This window comes from Malaclemys terrapin, chromosome 1, assembly GCF_027887155.1.
Source record: "Malaclemys terrapin pileata isolate rMalTer1 chromosome 1, rMalTer1.hap1, whole genome shotgun sequence".
Lineage (NCBI taxonomy): Eukaryota > Metazoa > Chordata > Testudines > Emydidae > Malaclemys > Malaclemys terrapin.
The window spans coordinates 233,419,817-233,446,057 of NC_071505.1; the positions used below are offsets into that span (position 1 = coordinate 233,419,817).

Sequence of the window (26,241 nt, forward strand, 5' to 3'; positions counted from 1 at the left end):
ATGAAGGCAGGGGGCTGGACTTGATGACCTTTCAAGGTCCCTTCCAGTTCTAGGAGATAGGATATCTCCATTAATTTAATTTAAAGGCCAAATTCAAAGGATAAGTCAAAGAAAAGTCTACCATTGACTTCAATGGAATTGTTACTGGCATCAAAAATTTTAACAAAAATAGAGGGGCAGGGGTAAGTTTGGGTTCTGTCTCTGTGTGTGTGTGTGTGTATTGGTCTGAGACTGAGAATTTGGTGTAAAGGTTTGTGTGCAAAACATTTCTTTAGCCATTTGTTTTGAATTCCATATTTTGTAATATTTGGGTTTTGTTTTGGTTGTGTGTAGTACATAAGATCTGGAATTTTTCTTGGCAACTTTAAATGTATTTTACCGAAACTTCTGTGTTATTTTAATACCCTTAATTGTGTCTTTTTCCAGCTGTTGATAATCATCTTTAAAGATGAAAATTGAGGGCAAAACTATTATTATGCTCTTTGTTTCCACTGAGTTAAATGGGCAACTCGCATATCCAAAACCAGCATTTCATCCTAACGATTTCCAATTTGTTTTAGAGTAGAACCCTAGTAACAGAAGTGGTTCTTTTTTTCTTTTTTTGCCTGTTGTTAAAATGAGTTGTGTATCCCCATAACTTTCTTATAAATATTGTCTATCAAATATGAACTAAAATGAGAGACCAAGATTTGAAAAAGTGAATAGAGATCTGGGGGTCCTCAATTTTGGGCTGCCCATCTTGAATCACCTTGAGAAGGGCCCTGTTTTTTTCAGAGTGCTGAGTACCCACCCTCTGAAAACCAAGCCCTTTTAAGACACCTCCATAAGTTGGGAATTCATAAATTCGCATCTAAAATCACTAGGTCATTTGAAAATCAAAACATTTAGTAAAAAGAAACTTGATATAATCCATTGCAAGTGCAGAATTTTTAGCATTTTTACTCTAGATTATTAAAAATAGCTATCGATACATCAGAGCATAAATAATGTAAAGCTTTGAACTGCTGCAAAATATTTAGTGAGACAATGTCATTTTTATTTATTGTTATTTCAGTGTGGGATAGGGGGCAGTTTAGAAACTTGATAGAGGTGCCTTACAAACAGGGCCGGCTCCAGGCACCAGCTTCTCAAGCAGGTGCTTGGGGCGGCCGCTCCGGAGAGGGGCGGCAGGTCCAGGAATTTGGCGGACGGTCCCTCACTCCGCCTGGGAGTGAAGGACCTCCTGCCGAATTGCCGCCGCAAATCGTGATTGCGGGTTTTTTTTGGGGGGGGGGGAGGGGGTTGGCTGCTTGGGGCGGCCAAAACCCTGGAGCCGGCCCTGCTTACAAAGGATTTTTTTAATGGGCTTTACTCCTTTTTTGTTGCTTTATGACATATAAAGAATAGGGCCTGAAAGATTGTCAGGTTTCGGGGGGGAGGAGGGGTGTTAAGGTATTAGTTTTTTTCTGCTTGATTTTAATATAAATATCAGAGATAACAACTCAGGTCTTCCCTGGCTGGGATGGGAAAACCTATTATATGTCTCAGAGTATATGTTTGATTTTTCTCACACCCTAATTAAAAGGGTGGGATTGCCGTATCTTTGGTAAAGACATCATTGCTCCAAAATATTAATGCTTTCCTTGCATTAAATAGGAATTAACAAAGAAAGACAACAAACAAAGAGATTGAAATAGTCTGACTAAAATTACTTCCCATCTTAGTTGGGCAGCTTCTATTCCTTTGACTTTTGTGATGGCCACCTTTTCACTAGTTCTCCAGTTGTCATGGTGTCTTCCGGGGCAGACAAGACTTGAGTTTCCAATGTAGAAAATGCATATTAAAAAAAAAAAATTCAGGCCTATCTCATAAATCATAACAAAGTAGGAAAAGGCACAAGCTCCCCCTCCCCTTTTTCCCCCCCTTGCTGGTCACTTTTAAAGACAAACACATACAAAATAAACCAATGCTGTGTTGTTTTTAATGTCTTAATGTTAATTTAAGTTTCCATCTATTTCAACTTTTCTGTAGGTCATGGCCTATGGGTGTGGCAATATGGTGAGAAGAAACCAGCTTTCAGTGTTCCCGGGCTTGATGGCAACTATCTATCCCCAGTTCTAGCTGCAGTATATTTATTTTTGACAATGATAATAGTTTTTCAGGTAACAACGTTGTCCATATTGGTTCCTGTGTTCACAGTTTACTGATGCTAATAATTATATATAGAGAAAGAGAGCCCAACTTCTCCCACCAAGGAACTTGAGGTGCTAATTAAGTGTTTAAAATACAATACAATTAGATACAATACAATTAAAGCATGAAAATGAAGAATAAAATATTATGTTGCCAGAAAAATAAAAGAGCCTCATTAATGTGCTAATGGTGACCAAAATGAAAACAGCTCTGAAAAAAATCAATGGACAGATGCTCCAAATTGTCTTCCCTCCAATTGACTTTAGTGGAGCTGTGACAATTCACACCTGGTGAGGTTCTGTCCCAAACATTCTAGGTGTGTTGTTTTTTTAACAAGCAAGATGGGCTAAGATGAGGAGGGTGCCTGTTGGGGAGCAGCAAACTTCACACTCTGTGGGATACCAGGCTGCAAAAGCTGAGTTACCCGCCTACTTTGGAGGAATACCTAGAACCTTGGTGGGGTTGGAATGCAGGTACCTTACCAGGACAAGGTTCATGCTGGGATTTAACTCTTTAATGGCCCCAAACTGTTTAGAATTTATACAGGAGGTAAATGACTAGAGTTGTCATCATTCAGCGTCTATACATAGGAGGAGAATATTGGGCGGATGCAGGGGGGAGAAAGTCTTCTGATGATGAGATCTACCATAATGTTGAATACTGTGGTGTGTCAAGAGAAGTGTGGATGTCTGTCTTTGGGACATGTAAAACTAGAACTGACAGACCATTAGAAGATAGCATACTAATGAAGGGAACGATCTTGCAGTGAAGAGGGATGGATTAAATAATGGCCTTTGCCATTTCTAGATTATGATTTTAATGTATTAAGAGGTTTTTTTCTATTAAAGAAAACTCAGAACAGATCTACTTAAGTATGCACCCTTTACTATAGGTTTTGTTTAAATAACCACCCTTGGTACTTGTATATGTACTGCGATTCACCCCACTAGTCTAATTGACCAAGCTACATTTTGTATATAACCAGAAATTTCTGCACTGAAAAAACATGTGCAAGGAACAGTCAACTAGAAATGATGTCTTTCATGGATTTTTGAAAATCCCCAAGAAACTGCTGATTTTTTTTTTCAGGAAAACTCTCTTAGCTTAACACTTTGTTCAGCAATTACAAAATATGTTCTTCATTCAGCTGAACTGCTGCTCAAAAATTGCAACTGACAACATTGCTTTCTCTGCAGAACCTTCCACCAATCATTCATTTTACCTCTCCTGTTCCTGGAAAGCTAATTTAGTAGAGTCTGTTATTTACACAGATAAAATTTGGGAGCTATTCATCCCTTTTTTAACGCAAGATATTCTTTTGTATTTGCAGGATTCTGACTGTACTGTATGTTCCTCTCCCCTCCCTTCTTTTCCTTTCCTAGCTTCTTTCAAGCTCATCTTATTACCCTGAAAACGTTTGCTTCTCTCCAAGCCTTGATAATCACATTTCCAGACATAATTATGGATTTCAGCTCTACAGTTGCACCATAGGCTTTTCTAATCTGTCCAAGTAAACTCCTTGCAAAAATTCTAATTACTTTACAATATTGAATCTAAGCCTATTAAATTCTTTAAGGTAAAGTATAGTACATACACTCTTTGTGATTTTAGTCTGCCATAAAGTTGATTAGATTATATCAATTCAATATAATATCAATGCCCACTCTTTTCTCCTAATTAGTGTGTTTTCCATGTGTTTTAGGTTCTGATTCCGATTTCTTTGTATGTATCCATTGAAGTAGTTAAAGCATGCCAAGTGTTCTTCATTCATCAAGACAAGGATTTATATGATGAAGAGACAGACTCTCAGCTACAGTGTCGAGCTTTAAACATCACAGAAGACTTAGGGCAGATACAATATATATTCTCAGACAAAACTGGTACTCTTACTGAAAATAAGATGGTTTTCCGAAGATGCACTGTTTCTGGAATAGAGTATTCCCATGATGCTAATGGTGAGCCTCTTGTTTGCTGTCCAAGGGTTTTACTTCAGTTTGATTTCAATCACACAAAAAAGTGACTATGTTCTTAAAACAAACAACAAATTGTGTAGGATTTATGATATGTGCATCAGACACCACAATGATGGTTGTAAAATTAGCTATAACTTGATGTCTGTTCATTTCGGAATTATAATCTTATCAGGAATTCTTTGGGATTTTGAGTGTGTTGTCAAGGTTGCTATTCTCTGTAGGTTTACGCTCTGATCCTGCAAAGCATTTAGAAACATGCTTAACTTTAAACACATAAATAGTACCATTGATATCAATGGGACTACATTGCTACATCTGTCCCTTAATGTGTAACTTCACTCCAAGATACTCAATCAGTGTCAAGAATGAAAGGTGAACAAGGTTACTAGTGTGGCTTTCATGTTAACACAAGAGCACAGTCTGTTGTAATAATATTTCATCTGTTTTAGCTTTATCCTGTTCACTTCAATGCCCCAGTGTGATGGGTATCTCTGGGTTAACATTCTTTTGCTGCCAAACAAATATTGTAACTGAACAGAACATCCTCAAGTAGCTGACTTTTGAAGCATTAAAATGTAATTCATTACCCCAAGGGAATGAGGTTCCCTTTAGTTGTCACCCATGTGTCATCTCATCAACCTCTTAAAATTATTAAGTGACTTCCGATTTTGTGATTTTGTGTAATTTGTATTAAGCTATTTTCCCCCTAACGTTTTAGCTGTATCCTTTGGGACTTCAAAGATGTTACATTCTCAAATTTCTTTGCATACTCGATAGATATTGTACTGGCTTTCTAAATGCAGTAATTAAGCTTTTTAACCTGCAGTACATTATTCTTTCCTTGAAGTTCATTTGGAGAGTTCAGCTAACACATCAGAAATGGAATAAGAGAGACTTATTAAAGGTGAACTGTAAACCTAAAAAAGACGTTTAAAATTGTATGAGATCCCAAGTTAGTAACAGAATATTGTGGAGGCTTAAATTACAGAGTGAATTTACTTTTAAAATAAAATATTTTAAAATAGCAATCATATATTGCACTTGCACCACTTTTCCTAAGATGAAATCAGTGCACCTAACAGAGATAGTAGGGTATTATTATTAACCCTATGTTACAGATGGGAAAACTGAGAAAAAGAGAAGTTGAAACTTCCCCAAGGGTTCACAGTGAGTCAGAGACAGAAGTAGAATTAGAATCAACAGCACATTTCTTGACTCCCAGTTCTGTGCACTAAATAGTAGACCATACTGCTTCTCTTCATTCCTCTTGTTTACCTGCCACCCTCTGATTTCAGGGCATATTGTGTTCCTTCCAAGAGTTAATGACATTACAGTTAACTAAAGCAGTTCAGGAAGGGCAGTATTTTATGGGTTAGATTGTATCAGGTGATGCAGCGCAAATACAGAAGCCTACACTTGGGTCTTGATGGGTAAGTAAAGAAGAAATTAAGTGTCAAATGTTTTATCTTACCATGTATTATCACTGCTCTACAGCCAAAATGCTTCTGAAATAAATGTAGTCAAACTTTACTAATTCTGGGTCACTGAGAATGAAAATGATGCTTAAAATTGTTGATTGGCTCTAGTTTTCAAGATATGCTATTGGGTCAGTGTATACAACCCTTGACTTGGGAATGGCAGAGGATAAGTGAGTTATAAAGGGAAGCGATCTCAATTTAAACCAGAAATGACTAAAATACATCTTTGACTGGATCTATGAATAAATCTATGACTGGGTTTGGAAAGTACTTGCTTTTTAGACAAAACAATGAATGATGCAATCTGAAGCTGGTATTGCATCATACATGATATGAATTGCATCATGTTATTCCTAGAAGTCATGGATGATGCAATCATAATGAAGCTTACATTACTCTGCTGAACAAATTGCCCTATATCAGCTCTAGAAATCATACAGTGTCGTGCTCTCTTATTTGTCAGTGTTTGATTTTGCAAAGGGAAACATTTCTGTTTAGCCAAAGTGAGCAGAGATGCCTCGTACTTGTGTCAACAGTGCAGATAACTTCTGCTATGTTTGTGGTGAAGTAACTTTTGCATCACAAAAGCGCAGTATAACCACTATGGTTAAGAAAGCCTATCACCTTTATTTTGGCTGCAAAATTGGAGATCAGGACAAGAGGTGGGCCCCACACATATGCTGCAACACTTGTGCAACAAATCTTCGCCAGTGGTTGAACGGGAAAAGGAAATCTTTTGCAGTGCCAATGATTTGGAGAGAGCCAACAGATCATACCAGCAATTGTTACTTCTGCATAGTGCCTCCAGTTGGGAAAGGTGTGTCAAAGAAGAAAAAGTGGGCTGTGCATTATCCAAACATTCCATCAGCTATACGCCCAGTACCCCACGGAGAAGGACTGCCGGTTCCTGATGCACCAGAATCATTCTCACTTGAGTCAGACGAGGAAGAGGAAGAGGATGAAACTTCTGGTCCTGAACCATCAATGTCACAGGGCCCACATTTTCTCCCATCCTCCTCCTCTGAACCACACCTCATAACACAAGGTGAACTGAATGACCTTGTCAGGGATTTGGAACTACCCAAGAGTAAGGCAGAGCTGTTGGGTTCCAGACTACAGCAGTGGAATCTCCTGGCAGGTGATGTTAGGGTTTCCATGTTCCGTGACCGTCAAAAGGATCTTGTCCCATTCTTCTTCATGGAAGGTGATCTTGTAGCCTGCAACAACATTGATGATGTGATGGCAGCCCTCAACATCGTTCACGATCCAGATGAGTGGAGACTGTTCATTGATTCATCGAAGACGAGTCTTAAAGCTGTTTTACTGCATAATAGCAATGTTTTGCCATCAATTCCAGTTGGTCATGCAGTCCATGTGAAGGAAACCTATGACAACATGAAACAACTTTTGAGGTGCATAAACTATGACTAACACCAGTGGCAGCTTTGTGGCAATTTGAAGGTTGTTGCTCTCTTGCTTGGTCTGCAGACTGGATACACAAAGTACTGCTGTTTTCACTGCAAATGGGATAGTCGTGCAAGAGATTCCCATTACATCAAGGAAGATTGGCCACTCCGACAGTCATTGGAACCTGGGAGGAAAAGTGTTCAGCATCCACCACTTGTTGAATCAAGGAAGATTTTGTTACCACCCTTACACATCAAGCTGGGTCTGATGAAGAACTTTGTCAAGGCCATTGAGAAAACACAAGCAGCTTTCAAGTACCTCCGTGGAAAATTTCCAAGGTGAAGTGAAGCTAAGATAAAGGAAGGTGTCTTTGTTCGTCCTCAGATTTGTGAACTTCTTTGAGATGATGCATTTGACCATGCACTGCCTGGCAAGGAAAAGACGGCCTGGAAAGCCTTCCAGTTAGTGGCAATAAATTTTCTCTGAAACAACAAGGCAGACAACTACAGGTTGTTGGTGGAAAACCTCCTCAAGGCATACAAAAGCCTTGGTTGCAACATGTCACTAAAGATACATTTTTTGCACTCTCATCTAGATTTTTTATTGCACCGAACTGCGGAGCAGTGAGTGATGAGCACGGCCAGTGATTTCACCAGGACATTGCAACAATGGAGAAATGCTATCAGGGCAAATGGAGCCCATCAATGCTTGCAGACTATTGCTGGACAGTGACAAGAGATGCTCCATTTAATGAATACAAGAGACAAGCCAAGAAGCGCCGAGTAGACACTGAATAGGACTAAACTATGTACATAATAGTTTTTTGCCTTTTGTTTCATAATACATTTTATTTATATAACCCTTTTGCTGATATTTAAAGTGTTACATAAACAGGACAGGTGAAATATTATCATGTAAAGCAACCATAAACACATGAAAAGACCTAGGTTTACAATTTATGATTAAAACTCTACTATCTACACAATATACATAGACATAAAATATAAAAAGTTAAATATCTTAGAAACAGTAGCCAATCAGTTGTTTTAATTGTCATATTTGAATTCAGCACATCAAAATACATAATAAATAGCACATTTTATCTCTGAAGCAGACGAGTTCTCAAAAATTGTAGACCAGTGTTATCATTGTCAAGTCTATCCATACTTTTTTTAAGTGATTTAGGATTACACTATAAATGTTAGAAAATAAAAACAAAACAGCGAAACTGACAATATACAACATTATCAAAAACACAAAGCAAACAAAATACAGTAGTGTTTTTCCTTTACCTTCTCTCATTTATAGGCATCTTTATGCTCACTTGTAATTCTAGTTGGTGCAAAATTTTCAGATTGAAATGTGATTAAGTTGACAATTCCCTTTAATCATAGTATTTGAAGCTCTTCTCTATATAAAGTGATCTTGCACTAATTCTTTGCCTTTCTGTGTATAAATGGCAACCGAGAGTCCTGTGGCACCTTTAAGATTAACAGATGTATTGGAGCATAAACTTTCGTGGGTGAATACTCACTTTGTCAGACGCATGTGTATAAATGATCATAATTTTCATTGTTTTTATTCTCCACTTTTAGGATCAATGACACAATAAATAAGTGTTCTCACTCAAGATTTTTAGAGTCTATTCTCCAGGCTGATTCCCAGGCCCATTCTTTCTGTGAAGTTACTCCACTGATATCTTGTCTTCCTACCTGATGACTACCCACTAGTTCAGGTCGCATAAGATCCCTCCTTCAATTGTTTTTCCTGTCATTAATAACATCTATAACACTTTATGCTCCTGTGTTTAAATACAAAGGATTTGAGGAAGCCCTTATACATACCAAAAGCCAGCAATCCCACCAGGTTGTGTTTAGGATATATTTAATAACTGATGCTGTCAGGCCGGCTCCAGGCACCAGCAGAGGAAGCACGTACCTGGGGCGGCACATGCTAAGGGGTGGCACAGTCCGGGCAGCTTTTTTTTTTTTTCTTAGGCAGTCTGAGCGGCTTTTTTTTGTTTTGTTTTGTTTTTAGCTTGGGGCTGCAAAAATGGTAGAGCCGATCCTGGATTCTGTCCAGCTGACCCAGTCAGTTCTGGTTGTGGATTAAAATGAGGTTTAGAGAACTCTCAAATCTGCCACTTATAAAAAGATCCAGTCTTGCCACATATGCAAGTTTAAAACTGATTGAGTACTAAGGACCCAGAACACCAAACAAAACCCATTGGCCTCCCTGCATAATCTTAGCTATTGTATGCCTTTTTCTGTTAATCATAGTATTGCTTTCAATCATAGTAATTTAACACTAGAAACCAAACTGTGAATAGTCTGTGAGGTGATGAAATAAATGTAAAACTCATGGCAAGATCTGATTTAAAACTGTTACATCAATGTCATGATTTGCATGCTGAAATCCACAATTCATGTTCTGTTGTGGTGCCTTGTGGGAGCGAATGTACTTGGAGTAGAAATTCTATTCTGAGCGTTTTGGTTTGAGCTTGTTATATAGGAATGTAATCTGGTGGTACCTGGTAACTCATCTGGCAGATTGGGCATGGTATTCCCAGCTTTGTTCCATGACCTGTGATATGTTACAAACTTTGTTCACACGCTGAAAATTCATCCAAAGGTTCTGGGTTTTTTTTTTCTGTTCTGTCTAGGTTCTTATACTGCCCTCATCACCACAGTATCTGAGCACCTTCCAGCAGTGCATTAAGCAGCATAAGTAACGATTGTCCCATGTGCTTTGTGTACTTTCGCTCATCCTCTTCCCACTGTGAAAATAGCACGTACCGTGCAGAATTTTGTTTTGGTAGGATTTTGGTTTTGGTTTAATGTAGACACTACCCTGTGTTTATGTTAGGGAAGGCAAGGTTGAAATGTACCTTGCATTTGAATTGGAAGATGATGAGGTTTGTGATGATCCTTATTTCCTGTGTGGAGTTCATTCCACAGTTTCGACCAGCCCCTGAGAAAGTCCTATCTCCAGAAGAGACAAGTTTAACCCTTATGGTAGAAAGTTCTATTGTGCCTGAGAAGCAGAACTGTCAATCACAATCTTCATCCCAAAGCTTTAGGAGACCTTTTTAGATATCCTGGGCAAAGACTATGGAGAACCTTGAAGCTAAGCACTAAAACCTTGAACTTGGCTACCCACAGAATATCAAGTCAGTACAGGGAGCAGAGGATAGGTGTGATATTCTCAAGTAGCCTGTGTTGCTGAGAACTGCTTATAATAATAAGAGATAGCCTATCTCCTAGAACTGGAAGGGACCTTGAAAGATCATGAAGTCCAGCCCCCTGCCTTCACTAGCAGGACCAAGTACTGATTTTGCTCTAGATCCCTAAGTGGCCCCCTCAAGGATTGAACTCACAACCCTGAGTTTAGCAGGCCAATGCTCAAACCACTGAGCTATCCCTCTGCAGCATTCTGTCTGAGTTGGAGTGTCCTAAGGGCTGATGTGTCCAGATATATTTCATTGCTGTAGTCCAGACCTTGGGTCCAGACTCCTTCAGGGTTTCCAGTACTTCTTGAGGATTAAATATACTAATCTCTGGGAATACAGGCAACTTCTTTGTTGGTTAAATCACCCCAAAGGGGGAATAGATCCAGGCTGTTTGAAAGCCATCCCAAACATGTGTGATATTTTCAGTGATGTAGAGGGGAGTGCCTCTGTCCTTTAACTTGCTTGGGAATTTGGTGGAGTCCATGGGTCTTTGTGGTTGAATCGGGATTAGAGGTCTTTCTTGTTGCCTGGGAGCTGGGAGAGCTATGATGGCTCCTTAATGAGGTGATGGTCTGCACAAGGTGTCAGTGAGCTCTGGTTTCTGTTGTCAGATGAATGAATTTGAATGAAGATGTCTTATGTGAGGCACCTCTTTTGGATTTGAGGTGTGAAGAATAGATAAATGTAGTGCCACTTCCACCTTCTGCTGTCTGGGTCTGTGATGGGCTGAGTGTTGGGGGGACAGGCGCATGAGATAGCCAGCATAGGGCTCACAGCGTCATCCAGCCAGAGTCTCAGTGGGTATGTCTACTCAGCATTTTGGAGTGAGCCTTCCAGCCCAAGTCGACAGACTCAGGCTAGTGGGGTTCACACTAGTGGTCTAAAAATAACTGTATAGACAACCAAAGAAAAGGTAATCCCCATCTTATAATAAAAGCCATGATTCCGGAATGCTCTTCTTCCAACGTCCATGGAATTAATGACACAATTAGTTGGCACCTAACGTCTCAAAACTGGCCCTACAGATCCCTACAGAAGTTAATGGCCTGATTGTGTCTGTGACACACATGATATGATTTAGCTACAGCCAGATGATGATCAGCCTGGCATCTGCCCCAGATGTTTTTCCAAAGTCTAACTTTATAGTAGACTTGTCCAGGGATGTGGTTGCCAATCCTTCTAATTTTAGTTTTTCACTGTCTATGGAATGATTGTCCAAACCCAAGTTTAATTCCCAAGAGCTTAGTCACACACAGCAAAAAACGCATAATTTTTCATTCTTTGCATTTTCCCCTCCTTCCAATTTTTTTTTTGGGGGGGGGAGGGGGTGAATCCAGAGAGTGGAACAGTGAAAGGGAAGCTCAGAGGGAAGGGAATGGTGAAAACCCTATCATTTTCCATTTGGATTAGCCAGTTTTCTTTGTCACTGTCTTGGGAAAATGAGATCCCTCTTGGCATGTTGTCTGTCTGTTCTTAGTGAAGATTCGGCTGGGATGGTGTACATCATGCAGCAAGATCACTTTCTCAGTTTTATGTCAATTTTGCGCCATAACTGTTGTTTTCTTGTGAGCAGATTGTTAGAGAATGAAAAGAAGAGCAGGCTGACCCAGAGGCAGATGGAGTAAATGGGCTTCTTTATTGCGGTATTTGTTCCCCTTGACCCAATTGTCGAGTAAGCACTGAATTAATTACATCACGCTCTTTTATCTAAATTAGTATGGAAATACCCACATTTACTACCACGCCCCCAAAACCCTTATTTAGTAATATGAATACCCATATACTGAATATAATTATCCCCGCCCCTATTTACTGTTTACAGCATTAAGCATATTTTACAGACATTTTTACCTTTAAGATGCATTTCTTTTCAGTAATTGCAGCCACAGGTTCCCTTAATCAGCAGTTCACAGGGAAGGGAGGAAGGGGCCATGACCCTGAGCTCGTTTATGTAGCTGGGAAAGGAAGGGAGGAGGAGATAACACTTCTTTACACAAAGGGTATTCTTTAGACACCCACATTCCTTATGCAGCTGCAACGCTTATCAATCCTTAACAAGCAGAAGGGAAGGGAGAGGGATAGCACTTTATCTATCAAGCGAAGAGACAGTGCCTGCCCGTGCCTTCCGCCCTAATACCATGCTAGCGGTTACCCAGGTCTTTACTTAACCCTTATATATCCCAACAGAGATGTCTTTCCCTATCTGACCTACAGACATAATTTGCCCAGTCCAAACTCACCTTGCATCCATCCTGGGATTTGACTTTATTAATAGGAAATTTTTAAAAAGATGATAAAGATCAACTCAATTCTTTTCCCCACAGTGGCTGTTGCTCCCTCATGACTGCTCACCTCCCTTATGTTTATACAGGGTAACAAGTCATCAGTGTCAGGGCCTTTTAACCCTTTCCCTACAGGATCAACACCTGCTAACAGGGTGGGGTGTTTTGAACACAGTGATGTAGCTGATTTGTTTTTTCCTATTTCATTTTCTTTTGCTTTGTGAAAAGAATAATGGTTTAATTTGTCCCTGAGGAAGAGAGGGGGGTCAGCAAAGCTAGAATTGTGTGTTTTAATGGTGTATTTTTACTGTGTGTTTTTAACCCATCTAATACACAAGCACAATGGCATTCAGCATGGATGTAATCTGAGGCCTTCAATACACAGAGGAAGTTTTCTCTTAGCTTATGCCCTGGGAAATTCTTATGGATGCTGGCAGCAAGTTCTTACTTAAACATTAAAACTGCATACTTAGTAATAAATACACACATACGCAGACATCCAACTTTATTATCTCAGGCAGACACACTCATATGTCCTATTGATTCCTTATACTATGGTCCTCATGCTTATTTCTCTGCCATCTTTTTCCCCTTTGCTCTGTCAAAGGGTTCTTCAGTTCTGTCACGGCTACTTCTTAGCTATTGCTGCCATGACTTCTCCCTTTTCAGTGATTTCAGCTCTCTTCTGATCTTCCTTCTTCCTCTCCTGCTTGTCCACCTGCTCTTCTATTAAGTGACTCAAGCTTGTCAGCGCTCTGCCTTATATATAGGTTTTGGCCTATTCTGATTGGTTATTTCCTCAATCCTTATCATTAGCATACCCTCCACCAATCATCTTTAAGCCTTCCCTGATTGGTCTGTTCTTCTGAACCAATCACAGTTGCTGAACTCAGCTCTCAATCAAAGCTGGACCTGACTGAAAACCTGTGCCATGCTCGACTGAGCTTTCCCTTCAGGTTTTGGAGTAACCTTTATTTCATCTTAGCCTGCCTGTTTCCTATAGGCCGAATTATTCCAAAACCACCATCTTGTTATCCCTAGCTGTAACTGCTTGAAACTGTCTTTAATTAATTATTACATCCTTATAATTATAAACAATTACACATTTATATGCATTTTAACATTAGGATTCACTGTCACCACTCCATTTTTACTAATTTAAATAAGTTTAATTTTATCTTTCCCTTGTTTCAGCTAGTGGTGGCAGGGCAATGTTCTTAATGCTGTATTCCTGACACAGAATAGAGCAGCTAAAAAATCTCTTGTATAGGAGGGGGAATACTGATTGCAGTTTACCTGGAAGATATCGCTCATGGAGCTTCCCCCGTGTGTCATGACTATCTCTTGCAGGTGTCTAGCTACCAACGTGCCAGGATGACTCCTTCATCCTAATAGGAAAGCTACAAAATGTTACTCCAGTAGAGGTCGCAGGATGCTATGGAGGGTCATTTGGTATTAATAAGTGAAGCAAAGGGCTAAGTAAAAATAAATCTTTAAAAAAAATCTCACCAAATACCCTAGTTGATTATTAGTGTAGTGTAGTTATATTAAACACTTCATTGTTGCATTTGAATAGGACAAACGTAATGGAAGTGAGCTTCTTACTTCATAGAAAAAGCATTGATTTTTTGGTATTTATTACTCTGTTTAATATGAAAGATTATATAACATAAGTTATGTGATTGTGTAATTTGATATTCCCAGTTACATTATTGTGGTTCTGAAAGGTATGTACGTATTTACTCCAAATAAAGAACCTTCTACATGGGGAAAGGCAATCAGTATTCAGTGAGTAAAAGCTGTTGACACTGAAAACCATCCCAAAACAATGTCTTTCGTGATGTAAAGTTCATAGAAAAGGTTCTGAATTTGAGGCTAGAAGGAGGGATGGGTGGAGAGAACATAGTGTTCTTAAAGAAACATGTTTTGCACAGTTGAAGAGTTATGAACCATAGTGCATAGATTAAACCACATATCCTAGTTTCTAACGCCTCTTAATACTTACCATACAAGACTGTTTCAGAAACAGCCAAAATCCTATTCCACTCTGTGGGCCTGAGCCTTGTTTCACGTACACTGGTGTAAATCTGGAGGGCCACCAGAGATTAGCTGAAATGATGCTGAACACAGATGCTCATGAGATGAGACTCGGGTGTCTGTGCTTCAGACCGTGATCTTATATCTACATCACTTTAGGGGTAACGCTTAGGTTTAAAATGGCAAGACTGACTAAAGGATTGAGTTCTAAAGAAAATCTCTCTTGGGAACAGAATATTTTCATTTGCTTATGTGCCGACTAGAGATGACGACAGTATACATATAATATTGATAAGCTTGCTGAACGTCATTCGAGGAAAACACTTACTGTATGCTTCTTCAGTAAACAAAACATTTTTTTTTAAATAGAAGAGACAAAAGCAATGAATAATTATACAGAGAAGGAATGCAAAGGCAGCTTTGGTACATTTTCCTTGTAATGCATTTTCACTTAGCTTCTGATTTGTGTATCTGTAGAATAAAATAATAATTAGCTCAGGGTTTGTGCTTGAAGTCCTGCATTTTGAAAGATGTTTTCAAAACAGAAACTTTTCCTAAATATGATTATAAGATCTCATATTTATTTGGCAAGACTGTAAGTCAGGCATTCAACCAAAACTGCCATGGCCTGTTATTAACCAGTATAGTTGGAGAAGAGCTTGACCAGCTGTGTGCAACATTTTATAAAGATAAAAGTAGTCATTTTGTTTGGTCCTTTTCCCTGGCAAAGGTGCATAATACAGAGCAGTATGACGTTCCCTGGGCATGCCATTCAAGTGTACATTATCAACTGTAAGAAAGATTATTGCTTGTGGCAAACTTGAGTCTGTTATGAAGATTACATTGGATTATAGATTGGTTTTTTTTACATCTTAGCTGTATTAAAAGAAACCCCACAATGAACTCAGTTCAATGTAATGCAAGGTTTCTTTCCAATTAATGTTTTAATGGAAATATTTAATGTTATGTTGTTTGCATGTCAAGCCACAATTAGTGATTTAGTACATGACATTGGGAAAGCCTGATTGGTTACACCAGAGAATTGATAGAAAGTGAAGACTTTGGTACATAACTGATACTGTGCATCTGCATCCAGTATACTGTGCATTATTCTACTTTGGTTTCTCTGAGTATAATGGAAGTCTTTTCAGTGATACCTGATAAATGGATAAATGTTAGTGATAAATGCCTATCTACTGAAAGGAAAGACCAACTACGAAATGATCATGAGTCTTGTTCAATGTATAAATGTGATATGCATCAGTTATAAATAGGGTTGTCAATAAATGGCACTTAACTCAAGTGATTAACTAATAAAAAATAACTTAATTTAAAAAATTAATTGCAATTAATCGCAGTTTTCATCTCACTGTTAAACAATAGAATACCAATTTAAATTTATTATAAATATTTTTAAATGTTTTTCTACATTTTCAAAATATACTGGTATCATTTACAACACAATACAAAGTGTGCAGTGCTCACTTTATATTATTATTTTTATTATAAATATTTGCACTGTTAAAAAGATAAACAAAAGAAATAATACTTTTAAATTCACCTCACACAAGTACTGTAGTGCAATCTCTTTATCATGAAAGTGCAACTTACAAATGTAGATTTTTTTTACATAATTGCATTAAAAAATAAAACAATGTAAAACTTTGGAGGCTACAAGTCCACTCTGTCGTATTTCTTTTCAGCCAATCACTCAGACAAACAAGTTTGTTTACATATACGGGAGATAATCCTGCCTGCTTGATTACACTACAGTACTTGTATGAGGTGAATTGAAAAAAATACTATTTGTTTTGTTTATCTTTATTACAGTGCAAATGTTTGTAATAAAAAAAATAATAATATAAAGTGAGCACTGTACACTTTGTAATCTGTTGTAATTGAAATCAATATATTTGAAAATATAGAAAACATCCAAAATATTTATATAAATGGTATTCTGTTATTGTTTAACAATGTGATTATAACTGTGATTAATTGTGATTACGTTTTTAATCTCGCGATTTATCACAATTAATTTTTAATCGCTTGACAGCCCTAGAAATAATGAAATCCACTAGAAATAGATGTGCGCTACATCCAGACTTTTTTTTGTTCAGTGATATCTTCCTTATGCTGATTAAACTGCCACTGTAGCTTGTTATCATAAACTTTTGTAGTTACACAGTTGATTAAAGATTTGATTTAAAAAATGGGAAAACTTGCCGCGAAAACTCTGAAGCAAACTTAATTCTGGGTACACTTAATATTTGTGCTCTGCAGTACATAACTAATAGAATCAAGCTATTGCAATAACCCAATTCATAGCACTTTTCAATCCTACAGCATTAATAAGCTACGTTATGACTCTACACATAGAGTGAGATTTTAAAAATCATTATTGATGACCTGTTGCAGTTGATTATTTACTGTACTTTTCCCTAGCATTGTCATGTTTGTTTTGCTTAGGATTTCATTCAAAGAGTATGGGCCAATGATTAGCCTAGAACTTGGGAACCTAGCTTCCTGGCCCTGCTCTGCTACAAACTTTCTATGTGAACTCAAGCAAGTTACTTAGCCTTTTTGTGCCTCAGTTCCCCTTTATAACATGGAAAGATTGTGAAGTGCTCAGATATTAAGATAATGAGGGCCTTATAAGTACCATAGATAGATTCATTCTGAAATGTTTGTGGGCAGAAATACATAAGGCAAAATTTCCCAATCTTTGCTGGAGGACAGTAAAGTTTAGGTTTTTCCTTCATAAACCATAACTGAAAAGCAAATTTTTTGGATAGTTTTAGCAAGAAAAATGTTATGGAGGCAGATTTTATAATGGGCATCAATTGATTTGTGAGCGACTGTAGAACCTAATAGCCTGGTCACACTGAACTGAAGATGAGGCAGGCAGTGTACTGAATTAAATTGTTAATTATTTTATCTGCGTTAGTCAAAAGATATCAGTGTTCAATTAAGACTAGCCTGTTATATTGTAATAATAGCATCATTCATTCTTACAGTAAAGTGCAATATAATACTAAAACTAGACCACATAGAGAAAGTTTTAGCCACCACTTCTCTCTCTTTCTTCTTCCCTACAAAATGTGTAATCTTACACTTTGTGTATTTTTGTCAATAGCCAGACGTTTAGCCATGTACCAGGAAGCTGATTCTGAGGAGGAAGAAACAGCAGCTAAAGGAGGAACATTATCCCAGAGGAACAGTGTCAGCAGTCATCAGAGCATTAAGGTTGTCCACAGAAGCCTGAGTATGAAATCCCACCGACGCACCGGCAGCAGGGCTGAAGCAAAAAGAGCAAGCATTCTCTCCAAGCACACTGCATTCAGCAGCCCAATGGTTAGTTGTGAGCAACAAATGTGCCTTGCTTTGTATCTTTTGTATCAATTGCTTTAAAGGGAAAAGATGAAGAAATGTGTACCACATTGTGTACTTTTCATAGCTTTCATCTTCTTGGCTTTTTCCTTTTCATCGCTTTTATGTTGTTGTTGTTAAAACAACAAAGTATGCAGAGATCTTATATAAAGAGTCATCCCTCTAGGCTCCAAGTTCAGAAAGATAAACTCAAACCTTAGTTTTGGGTATTCCTTGATTTTCAAGAACAACATGTGTTTCATCCCTTTGTTTACAGCAATTGATGTTAGATTAAGGATTAAAATCAAGGGTTCTAACTGGCCTATGTATGCTATCTTAGTTTTTGGGAAGCAGTGATTTACAAATGCATGAATAGTAAGTACTGGATTGGGACCTGTGATATTAATATATTCAAATTCACACTTTAATTGCAACTGTAAGTCATTCCATAGTTTCAAGTGTAGGTGGTTCAAGATTATCATTAAATAGAGCAAGTTACATTAAAAAGCAAACAAACAAAAACGTCCTGCATATGCAGAAAAGTTAAGTGGAACAATGTTCTCATAATTTTTCCATGACTAATCTCTAACATGTGTTTTTACATGTCATGTGCATGTTTTTCCTCCTGCAAATTGCTATCTCATTAATATTGCATGGTCATACTGCTTTACTCTGTTACCGTGTTTTTACATAGAAGCCAATGGAATTTTGCCAAAGTTAAATTGCTTTAATGGAGTGAAGAATTAGGTCCTGTATACTTTGAGAGTCTGCCCTAATTCCAGCTGTTGATGTCCAGTCAGCAATGAAGCTGCGTTAGTGCAAACCCCAAGTGTGGAAAAGGAAAGCTGCAATTTGCATTGATGGAGCTAACCCCAGGTTTAGTCAATGGTAAGCTCCATTCGCACAGCTTTCTGTGTTGACACACGGGGTTTCTACGGGTGCAGCTACCTCACTAGTTGTGCAACAATTGATGAAACTGGAGTAAAGTCCCAATAAAGACAACGCTTTAGGGCTCATATCTTTATGAAGCACAGTTTGTATCTTTTCTGTAACCAGCATTATGCCTTCCTAGGAAATTGATATCTTTGCCCTGAAAGGAATGTAATAGCTGTTTAATCACAGTGGAAAACATGCCACATTTTGATTTCAGTGGCATATGAGCATCTCTCAAGTTCAAAGTAGTTAAAATATAGTGGAGCTAAACAATTTCTTAGTGATGCAAAATGGGTAAGCTTACTGTTTTGATGTCAGAACTAGCTCTTAGTTTTGTTGTCTTGTTTTTCATGATATAGGTCTATATATTGTGGCAGCCTACAATAATTCTCGCAGGTAAGACCGAAGAGAGGAAGATATGTCAGGACACTACTCAATTTCCATTCCACAATCCCAAAATAGCTGAATGTTTCTGTTACAATGATCAGCAATTAAAGGATTAACAATAGCTCATTTACAATGTAATTGTCATCATTAGGGTTCAGTATTAACAATCAATTGAAATTAATGGAGGTAGTCCACATCATTTTTAGAGCAATTTTAGGTGGTCTACCGGGGAGAGAAAGACACCCTGTTTACGTTCACAAAATTAATGTTGCAATCATAAGGCCTAAAATTGTACACATTTCTGCATGTCTGGTTAGGGGAAAGAGGACAGGGGAAGTGTCATTTGATGGAAAATTGAAATTCTCCAGAAATATATGGTGCTACCAGAGAGGTGCTGATGCATCAGGCAGAACCAGTTCAGTCTGAGACTTTAAAATATACGAAGTTGCAAAGTATTAACACTGTTCCTGTTGTATTTCTAGGAAAAAGACATCACTCCGGATCCTAATTTGTTAGAAAAAGTAAACGAATGTGCAAGGAATCTTGATGTTATGAGAAGCCATGAACAGCCATTATCCCAGCTCACCCCTGAACTTTCTGACATCTTTGACTTTTTCATAGCATTGACTATTTGCAATACAGTTGTTGTTACCTCTCCAGATCAGCCACGGCAAAAGGTAGGTTAGAGAGACAGCAACATGGAGTGTGAGTCTCCATTATGTTGTATTTGATTATCTCCGAGATGTGTAAATAGGAGACATAAAACTGTCCTTTCCTTGAAGGAAACAGAGATGTTTATGATACAATTCTTGGCACCAATTCATACATAAATGAGGAAAACAACATATACAAGTTTAAAATTAGTGATGAGGTCAAGCATTAGTTAAAAGGTAAAAAGCAACAGAGGGTCCTGTGGCACCTTTGAGACTAACAGAAGTATTGGGAGCATAAGCTTTCGTGGGTAAGAACCTCACTTCTTCAGATGCAAGTAATGGAAATCTCCAGAGGCATTTCCATTACTTGCATCTGAAGAAGTGAGGTTCTTACCCACGAAAGCTTATGCTCCCAATACTTCTGTTAGTCTCAAAGGTGCCACAGGACTCTCTGTTGCTTTTTACAGATTCAGACTAACACGGCTACCCCTCTGATACTAGTTAAAAGGTGTATTTCAACTGTTTCTCTTAACCCCAACAGATTATTTGTATGTAGTGCAATTTTTGAAGCCGTTCTAAAACTGTTTTCCTTCCTGATTTCACATACTGAAACTTCTTAAATAAACATAATTCGCATCTCTGGGCATGTTTTAGATTAATTTGTCAGAGTCCCCTGGAATAAGGAGCACATAGGCAGTTCTTTATAAATATTTTGCTTATATAAACTACATTTTTAGAAGGCTATATTATTTTTTAAAATATTATAAAGAGGGTGTGCTGACAAAATCTCCTCTTAAATGTTGCAAATTATGTAAAAGAAAATTAATAATATACATTAGGCAAGATTATGACAGCTGATGATTTGGAAGACTTATGTACTTAGAAAGTAGTATCATTTATTAATGAGAAGTGGAACAAAACACTCACCATCTAATGTATATCACACAAATATCATTAGACTTAATATTAGAGCTGGTCAGAAGCTGGAGTTTCCATTCCACAGGAAATACTAACATTTCTAAATTTGTTTTCTCTCTTAGCAGAAATGTCAAAATTTCCCACAAAATGAAAATTCCAAAGAATTTCAATTTGGACCCATTGAAACACTTTGTTTTGATGTTAAAACATTATAATATATAACATTAAATATCATGAATATAATATAATTGTAAATTAATATTTTAGTATAATATACAAGTCTGAACAAAATGAATTAAAATGATAATATCAGAATACAACATTTTACCTTATCAAAACAAAATGTTTCAACATTATCAAAATGAAGGAGAAAGTTGAAATGATTTGTTTCAACTTCGTCTGGTCTAAAATGGTGTTGAAATAGACACATTCCCATGAAACATTTAGATTTCATCAAAACTGCATTTTCCCACAGAAGTGTTCCATAAACATTTTTTCGACCAACTTTACTGAATACACACAAGTGGTATGTCTACGCTAGAGCTGGAATGTGTAAATTCCAATAGGAGAAGACATGCCTGGTTAGCTCTGATCAAGCTAGTGCACTAAAAATAGTGGTGTAGCCACAGCCTCACAAGTGGCAGGAGGAGCTGGCTCCCCCAACTACATACCTATAGTCTCAGATGGGATCATACTCGGTGTGGGTAGCCCCTCCTGCTGCTCACACCAACATGGCTACACTTCTTACTCCCGGGGGAATTCTGCGCCAAAAAATTAAAAATTCTCCAACAAAATATTTAAGATACTGCACACAATATTTTCAAATTCTGCATATCTTATTTGTCAAAATAACATGATATAACCACACTAGTTTCAATTATTTTTGGTCATTTATTTCAAAATACCTATCAGTAAGTATGTCTGTAACAATACAGACAACAAAAAAGATTCGGGATGTATCTTTTGACAAATAAATTCGTTACTAGGCATATTAATACAGAACTCTGAGTAATAATTCATTTAAATTACAATACAGAACCATGTTTCCCACACCCCTCAGAAGCAGTGCAAAGGCTTGGTGAAGTCAGGGGTAATGGAGTAGCTGAGGGAGAGGGAAGTAATTGCTGGGAAGGAGCCTGGGTGTGAATTTGGAGCATTGCTGTGTATGGGTGGGAAAAGTATGGAACAGCTTTTTGTGGGGGGTGGGGAGCGGAGAGGGATTTTTAGGGAGCTTGACCCATGCAGACCCTGGCTGACCTCTAGCCTCTCCCATTCACTCAGGCACAACTGCCCCTGTCCCCTAGTGTCCCTCCATCCTCACTCAGACACCCACTCCCCCCATCTCCATATGGCACTGCACCCCCTCCCCTGTCTGCAAGTGTCTGTGCCCCCATTCAGCCATCCCCCTCCCCACTGTAGCTCTGCACCCCCTTCCCATCCCCATGTGGCCTTGCACCTTCCTCCCCCCCCGTGGCCCTGCGCCTCCACTCCCATTCAGCCCCTACCCCATACTGTCTTCCTCCACTAGCCCTTATGATCCCTTGTCTGACCCCCAGCAGCCCCACGCTGTCTGTCTCCCCATAGTCTCTGTCTCATGACCTGATCCAACAGGTGCTGTGGAGAAGGCACTGCAGCCTCTTTCTCTTCCCTAGCTGGCTGGGAGCTGCTGCTCTAGTCTATCACCACAGTGCCCTCTGATGGGCAAAATGTGGAACTGCAGCAACTTTCCAGCAGAAGCTTTTATCTGAGCAAAAAATTAAAAATATGTGTGGTCATTAATTATGCACACATGCAGTGGCACAGAATTCCCCCAGGAGTAACTTCTATTTTTAATGTGCTAGCTTGATCAGAACTAGCAGGAGTATGTCTCTTCAAGCTGAATTTACACACTTAGACATACCCATAGAATGCAAAGGTTTTAGTTATATTAACATTATTTTTGGGTGCAATTCTAACATTGGTTCCACAAGGAAGGGTCAACAATAGTGTAAATTCTGAAGTGTATACATATTGGTTCCAGTAGCATTTCTGGTACAGTGTCAGCCTACGGATTTTTGGTCACTTACTTGTTCAGCTCTGATTGTCGTAGCTTTTTGCCACTGACTGAGATTTGCTTCTTACTTTGAGTTATCAAATGACAATGTCAGATTTCTTATATATCTTTTTTTTTTTTTTTTTTGGTGGTTGGTTTTTATTTCTCAAGGTTAGAGTTAGATTTGAACTGAAGTCGCCGGTAAAGACCATAGAAGACTTCATTCGAAGATTCACTCCCAGCCGTCTGACCTCTGGATCTAACAGCAGCAGTTCATCAAGCCTGACTACCAGTAAATCAATGCCCAGAGTCGGTTCTAGTATTCTTTCATCTACATCCACTGAGAGCACTTTATTAAAACTGGAAGAGAAGTTGGTGCACTCTCCGCAGATGAATAACAATGGATATAGCTCACAGCAGGACAGAAGGGCTATAGGGAGTAGACCTGAAGAAGGAGAACTCCGTTATGAGGCAGAGAGTCCAGATGAAGCTGCGCTTGTCTATGCAGCTCGGGCATATAACTGTGCTCTGGTTGGAAGACTGTCTGACCAGGTATCAGTAGAGCTACCTCATCTGGGAAGGTTAACCTTTGAACTCTTGCACACACTGGGCTTCGATTCCATCAGAAAAAGAATGTCAGTGGTGGTTAGGCATCCCCTTACAGATGAAATAAATGTTTACACCAAAGGAGCGGATTCAGTTATTATGGATCTTCTTCTGCCCTGTTCTTCAGGTATAGTTCTCGCTTACTTTTTTTCCAATTAACTCTTAGACAGTGCTAGAGAACTTCAATCTCAGCATGTCCGATTGCAGTTCTCTAGCACAGAGCCATGTCTGTATCATTTACGGGTATGCGGAAATATATTATAGCAGGACCTCTCTGCTTCTTTTATAAACTCAATAACCAGTAACTTCTTATAATGGATTGTTGGTACTTTGCCTAAAGAAATGTGAGTAATATTGATTTCAGTATGAGCCTTCCCAATGGCAAACCTTATTTTAAGTGAACATTTTTTAAGACCTTGCCAAATCAATTTACTTTTCATTGAGTACATTTTCCCAACATTGCTTGCTTACTCAGATGTTTCTGTATTAAGAGAAATGTTGTTTGGGTAATTACTAGTGGTCTTAGTTTTAAAGATGCAGATGATTAGTGATGAATAGACTTCTAACTGTGAACAGGAAGCTTATCTTTTGGAAGGTGTTTTTTCAGTTACAAAGTCTCAAATATGTGAACATGCTGTGAACCAGAAGCAATCTTAATGCCTCTTTATTATAATCAATTGGATTTAAAGACAACCTGGTCAGCTCTTATACACTTATTTGAGACCTAGGTTTTTCAGTATGTGGGATGTCTGATTTACTGTGTTCAACATTTTATTATGTACAACATTCAAATGTTAACCCAGTGTAACTGGACAGAAATCTAATGTATTACAGAGATTTCCTGTATCTCACTAGTGTGTTGACTTTATGGTTACTTTCACATTACTGACGGCTGCTGCCGTAAATACCAGTGAAAGGATCATACTGTGTAATTTTCATTAAAGAGCTACAGGAAATGTTAATTTAGTGTCACAGTTCAGAACAACTGTCACATGTGCTTGGACAGGCTGGCCAAGCACATGTGCTTGCGTCCTCTTCAGAGAGAGTTAGCAGTGTGACTGCCCACAGTTATAAGTTACCACACAGCTCTTTCTAAGAAAGCCTACTTTGTTCTTAAGGTAAAAAGCATTACAGAGAAAACATATTAAAAACAATAAAGGAACCTATCTACCTGCTAATAAGCTTACTAGAGATCACCCCACCCCTTACATGGGCTCTGGCAGGAGCAATCCTTCCACACTCCTCGTAAGGGTTTTTGTTTTGGTTTCAAGTTCAGCACAGCATCAGCTCATAACAAACACCCAGTCTTATGGGGCCTCAATAGGCCAAGTTCTTCCAACCCTTCCGTAAGGATTGGGCCCTCCATGGACCTGGGATCTTGTCTATTTGCAGGAGCAGGAGGAAGGCTCTGAGCCTGTTTAAAACCAGGCTATTTATCCAAAAATCCTTTCTTTGTTGGACCCTCGAAAATCAAGTTTGACTTGGTATATGTGTACCTCTCCAGGAGGGTGGCTTCAAAGGGCTGATAACCAGAGGAATTACATCAGCATCCCCATCCTCCAAGGGGAATTACATACAATTCCACAATAACAATACACAACTGCATTTTAATACAATGGACCACAGAGGTATTAACCCTAATTCAATAAGGTTTAACTTAATTCAATAAAGTTTGTCCATGATATTTCAGGAGTTCAGGCTGTCACAATTAGTTTTCTGCTTTACAGCTATATAGGTCACAGCAGAGGCAAAAATTCAAGAACTTGTTCTTAGCTCACTATAAAGTATTCTTGAATAATGTCTGATAAAGTTATTGATATCAAGGAATGCACATAATACATCTGAGGTTACTTGTTTCCCTCCAAAGTGTTAATAAAGAATTTGTAATGCTGGGAAAGTTTAATCGAACTCACCATGAGATTAAAGTTAGGAGAAAAAGAAGCTGATTTTTTTTTCCAGACATAGGCAGTTGCAAAAAAAATCTGCTGTTAATGTAAAACAAATATTCTGGAATTGGTCAGAAAAGGATAAGGAAAGAGCTTTGAAAATTGCTGTTCGGAAGGGGTAAATTCTACCGATGGGCACATGGAAATAGAACAACTCTGAACCACAGCACTTGGAGATGTCCAAACTGACCCTGGTTTTAGAATTTTGGATATTTTTTTTTTATAAAGACTCTTATCCAGAATTGAGTCATGATGTTTTGTAACTTTTGGATTCATAAGTATAGCAAAGTGTAGTAATTGCTCTTACCTTCCTTCTCAGCGCTATGATCAGCTGCCATAAGTAGGCTGTCTTTAGTAAACTGCTCTGAGTGACCTTAAGTATCAATTAATCTGTCCATGGTACAAACGCTGTCTTCATTCATGGAATTGTACTTGGGGATCCATCCTACAGGGACCTTATCTTCAAGAGTTCCTTAGGCCCAAAGGCCTGCGACCATTCTTATTGCTCTGGCCTTAGACTGTGATTGTTGTCTGCCCTAGCCAGGAAGCTGGGACTAGAGACTGTTTACTGCTCTGTCCCTCCCAGAGGGCCAGAGCCATTGATGGCTAATTTACTGTTGTTTGGTGCCTGATGCAGCAAGACAGAGTGGCCTCCTTCCAAGCCTGAGACCAAGGGACCACTACAATATCCAAATGTCAGGTTCCATTACCGGAACAAACTATCTGGCTACGGAGGAGGACATTTTAAAGTATCATGTACATGCAAGCCAGAAAGCAGATGCAAAAATGCCATGCTATAGCTTGAGTGTTATCTTGTGAATA

At 38.5% G+C, this 26,241-nt stretch overlaps 1 protein-coding gene across 2 annotated transcripts in view; it reads left to right on the top strand.

The window, feature by feature from the left end:
• ATP10A (ATPase phospholipid transporting 10A (putative)) overlaps nucleotides 1–26,241 on the top strand; it is a 161,849-nt gene that overhangs the window by 103,491 nt on the left and 32,117 nt on the right. For both annotated transcript variants that reach the window (XM_054009198.1, XM_054009188.1), the window contains exons 6-10: nucleotides 2,011–2,141; nucleotides 3,875–4,127; nucleotides 17,712–17,929; nucleotides 19,747–19,941; nucleotides 23,039–23,600. In XM_054009198.1, coding sequence (XP_053865173.1) covers nucleotides 2,011–2,141; nucleotides 3,875–4,127; nucleotides 17,712–17,929; nucleotides 19,747–19,941; nucleotides 23,039–23,600 — 1,359 coding nt within the window. The remainder of the gene's footprint in view (nucleotides 1–2,010; nucleotides 2,142–3,874; nucleotides 4,128–17,711; nucleotides 17,930–19,746; nucleotides 19,942–23,038; nucleotides 23,601–26,241) is intronic.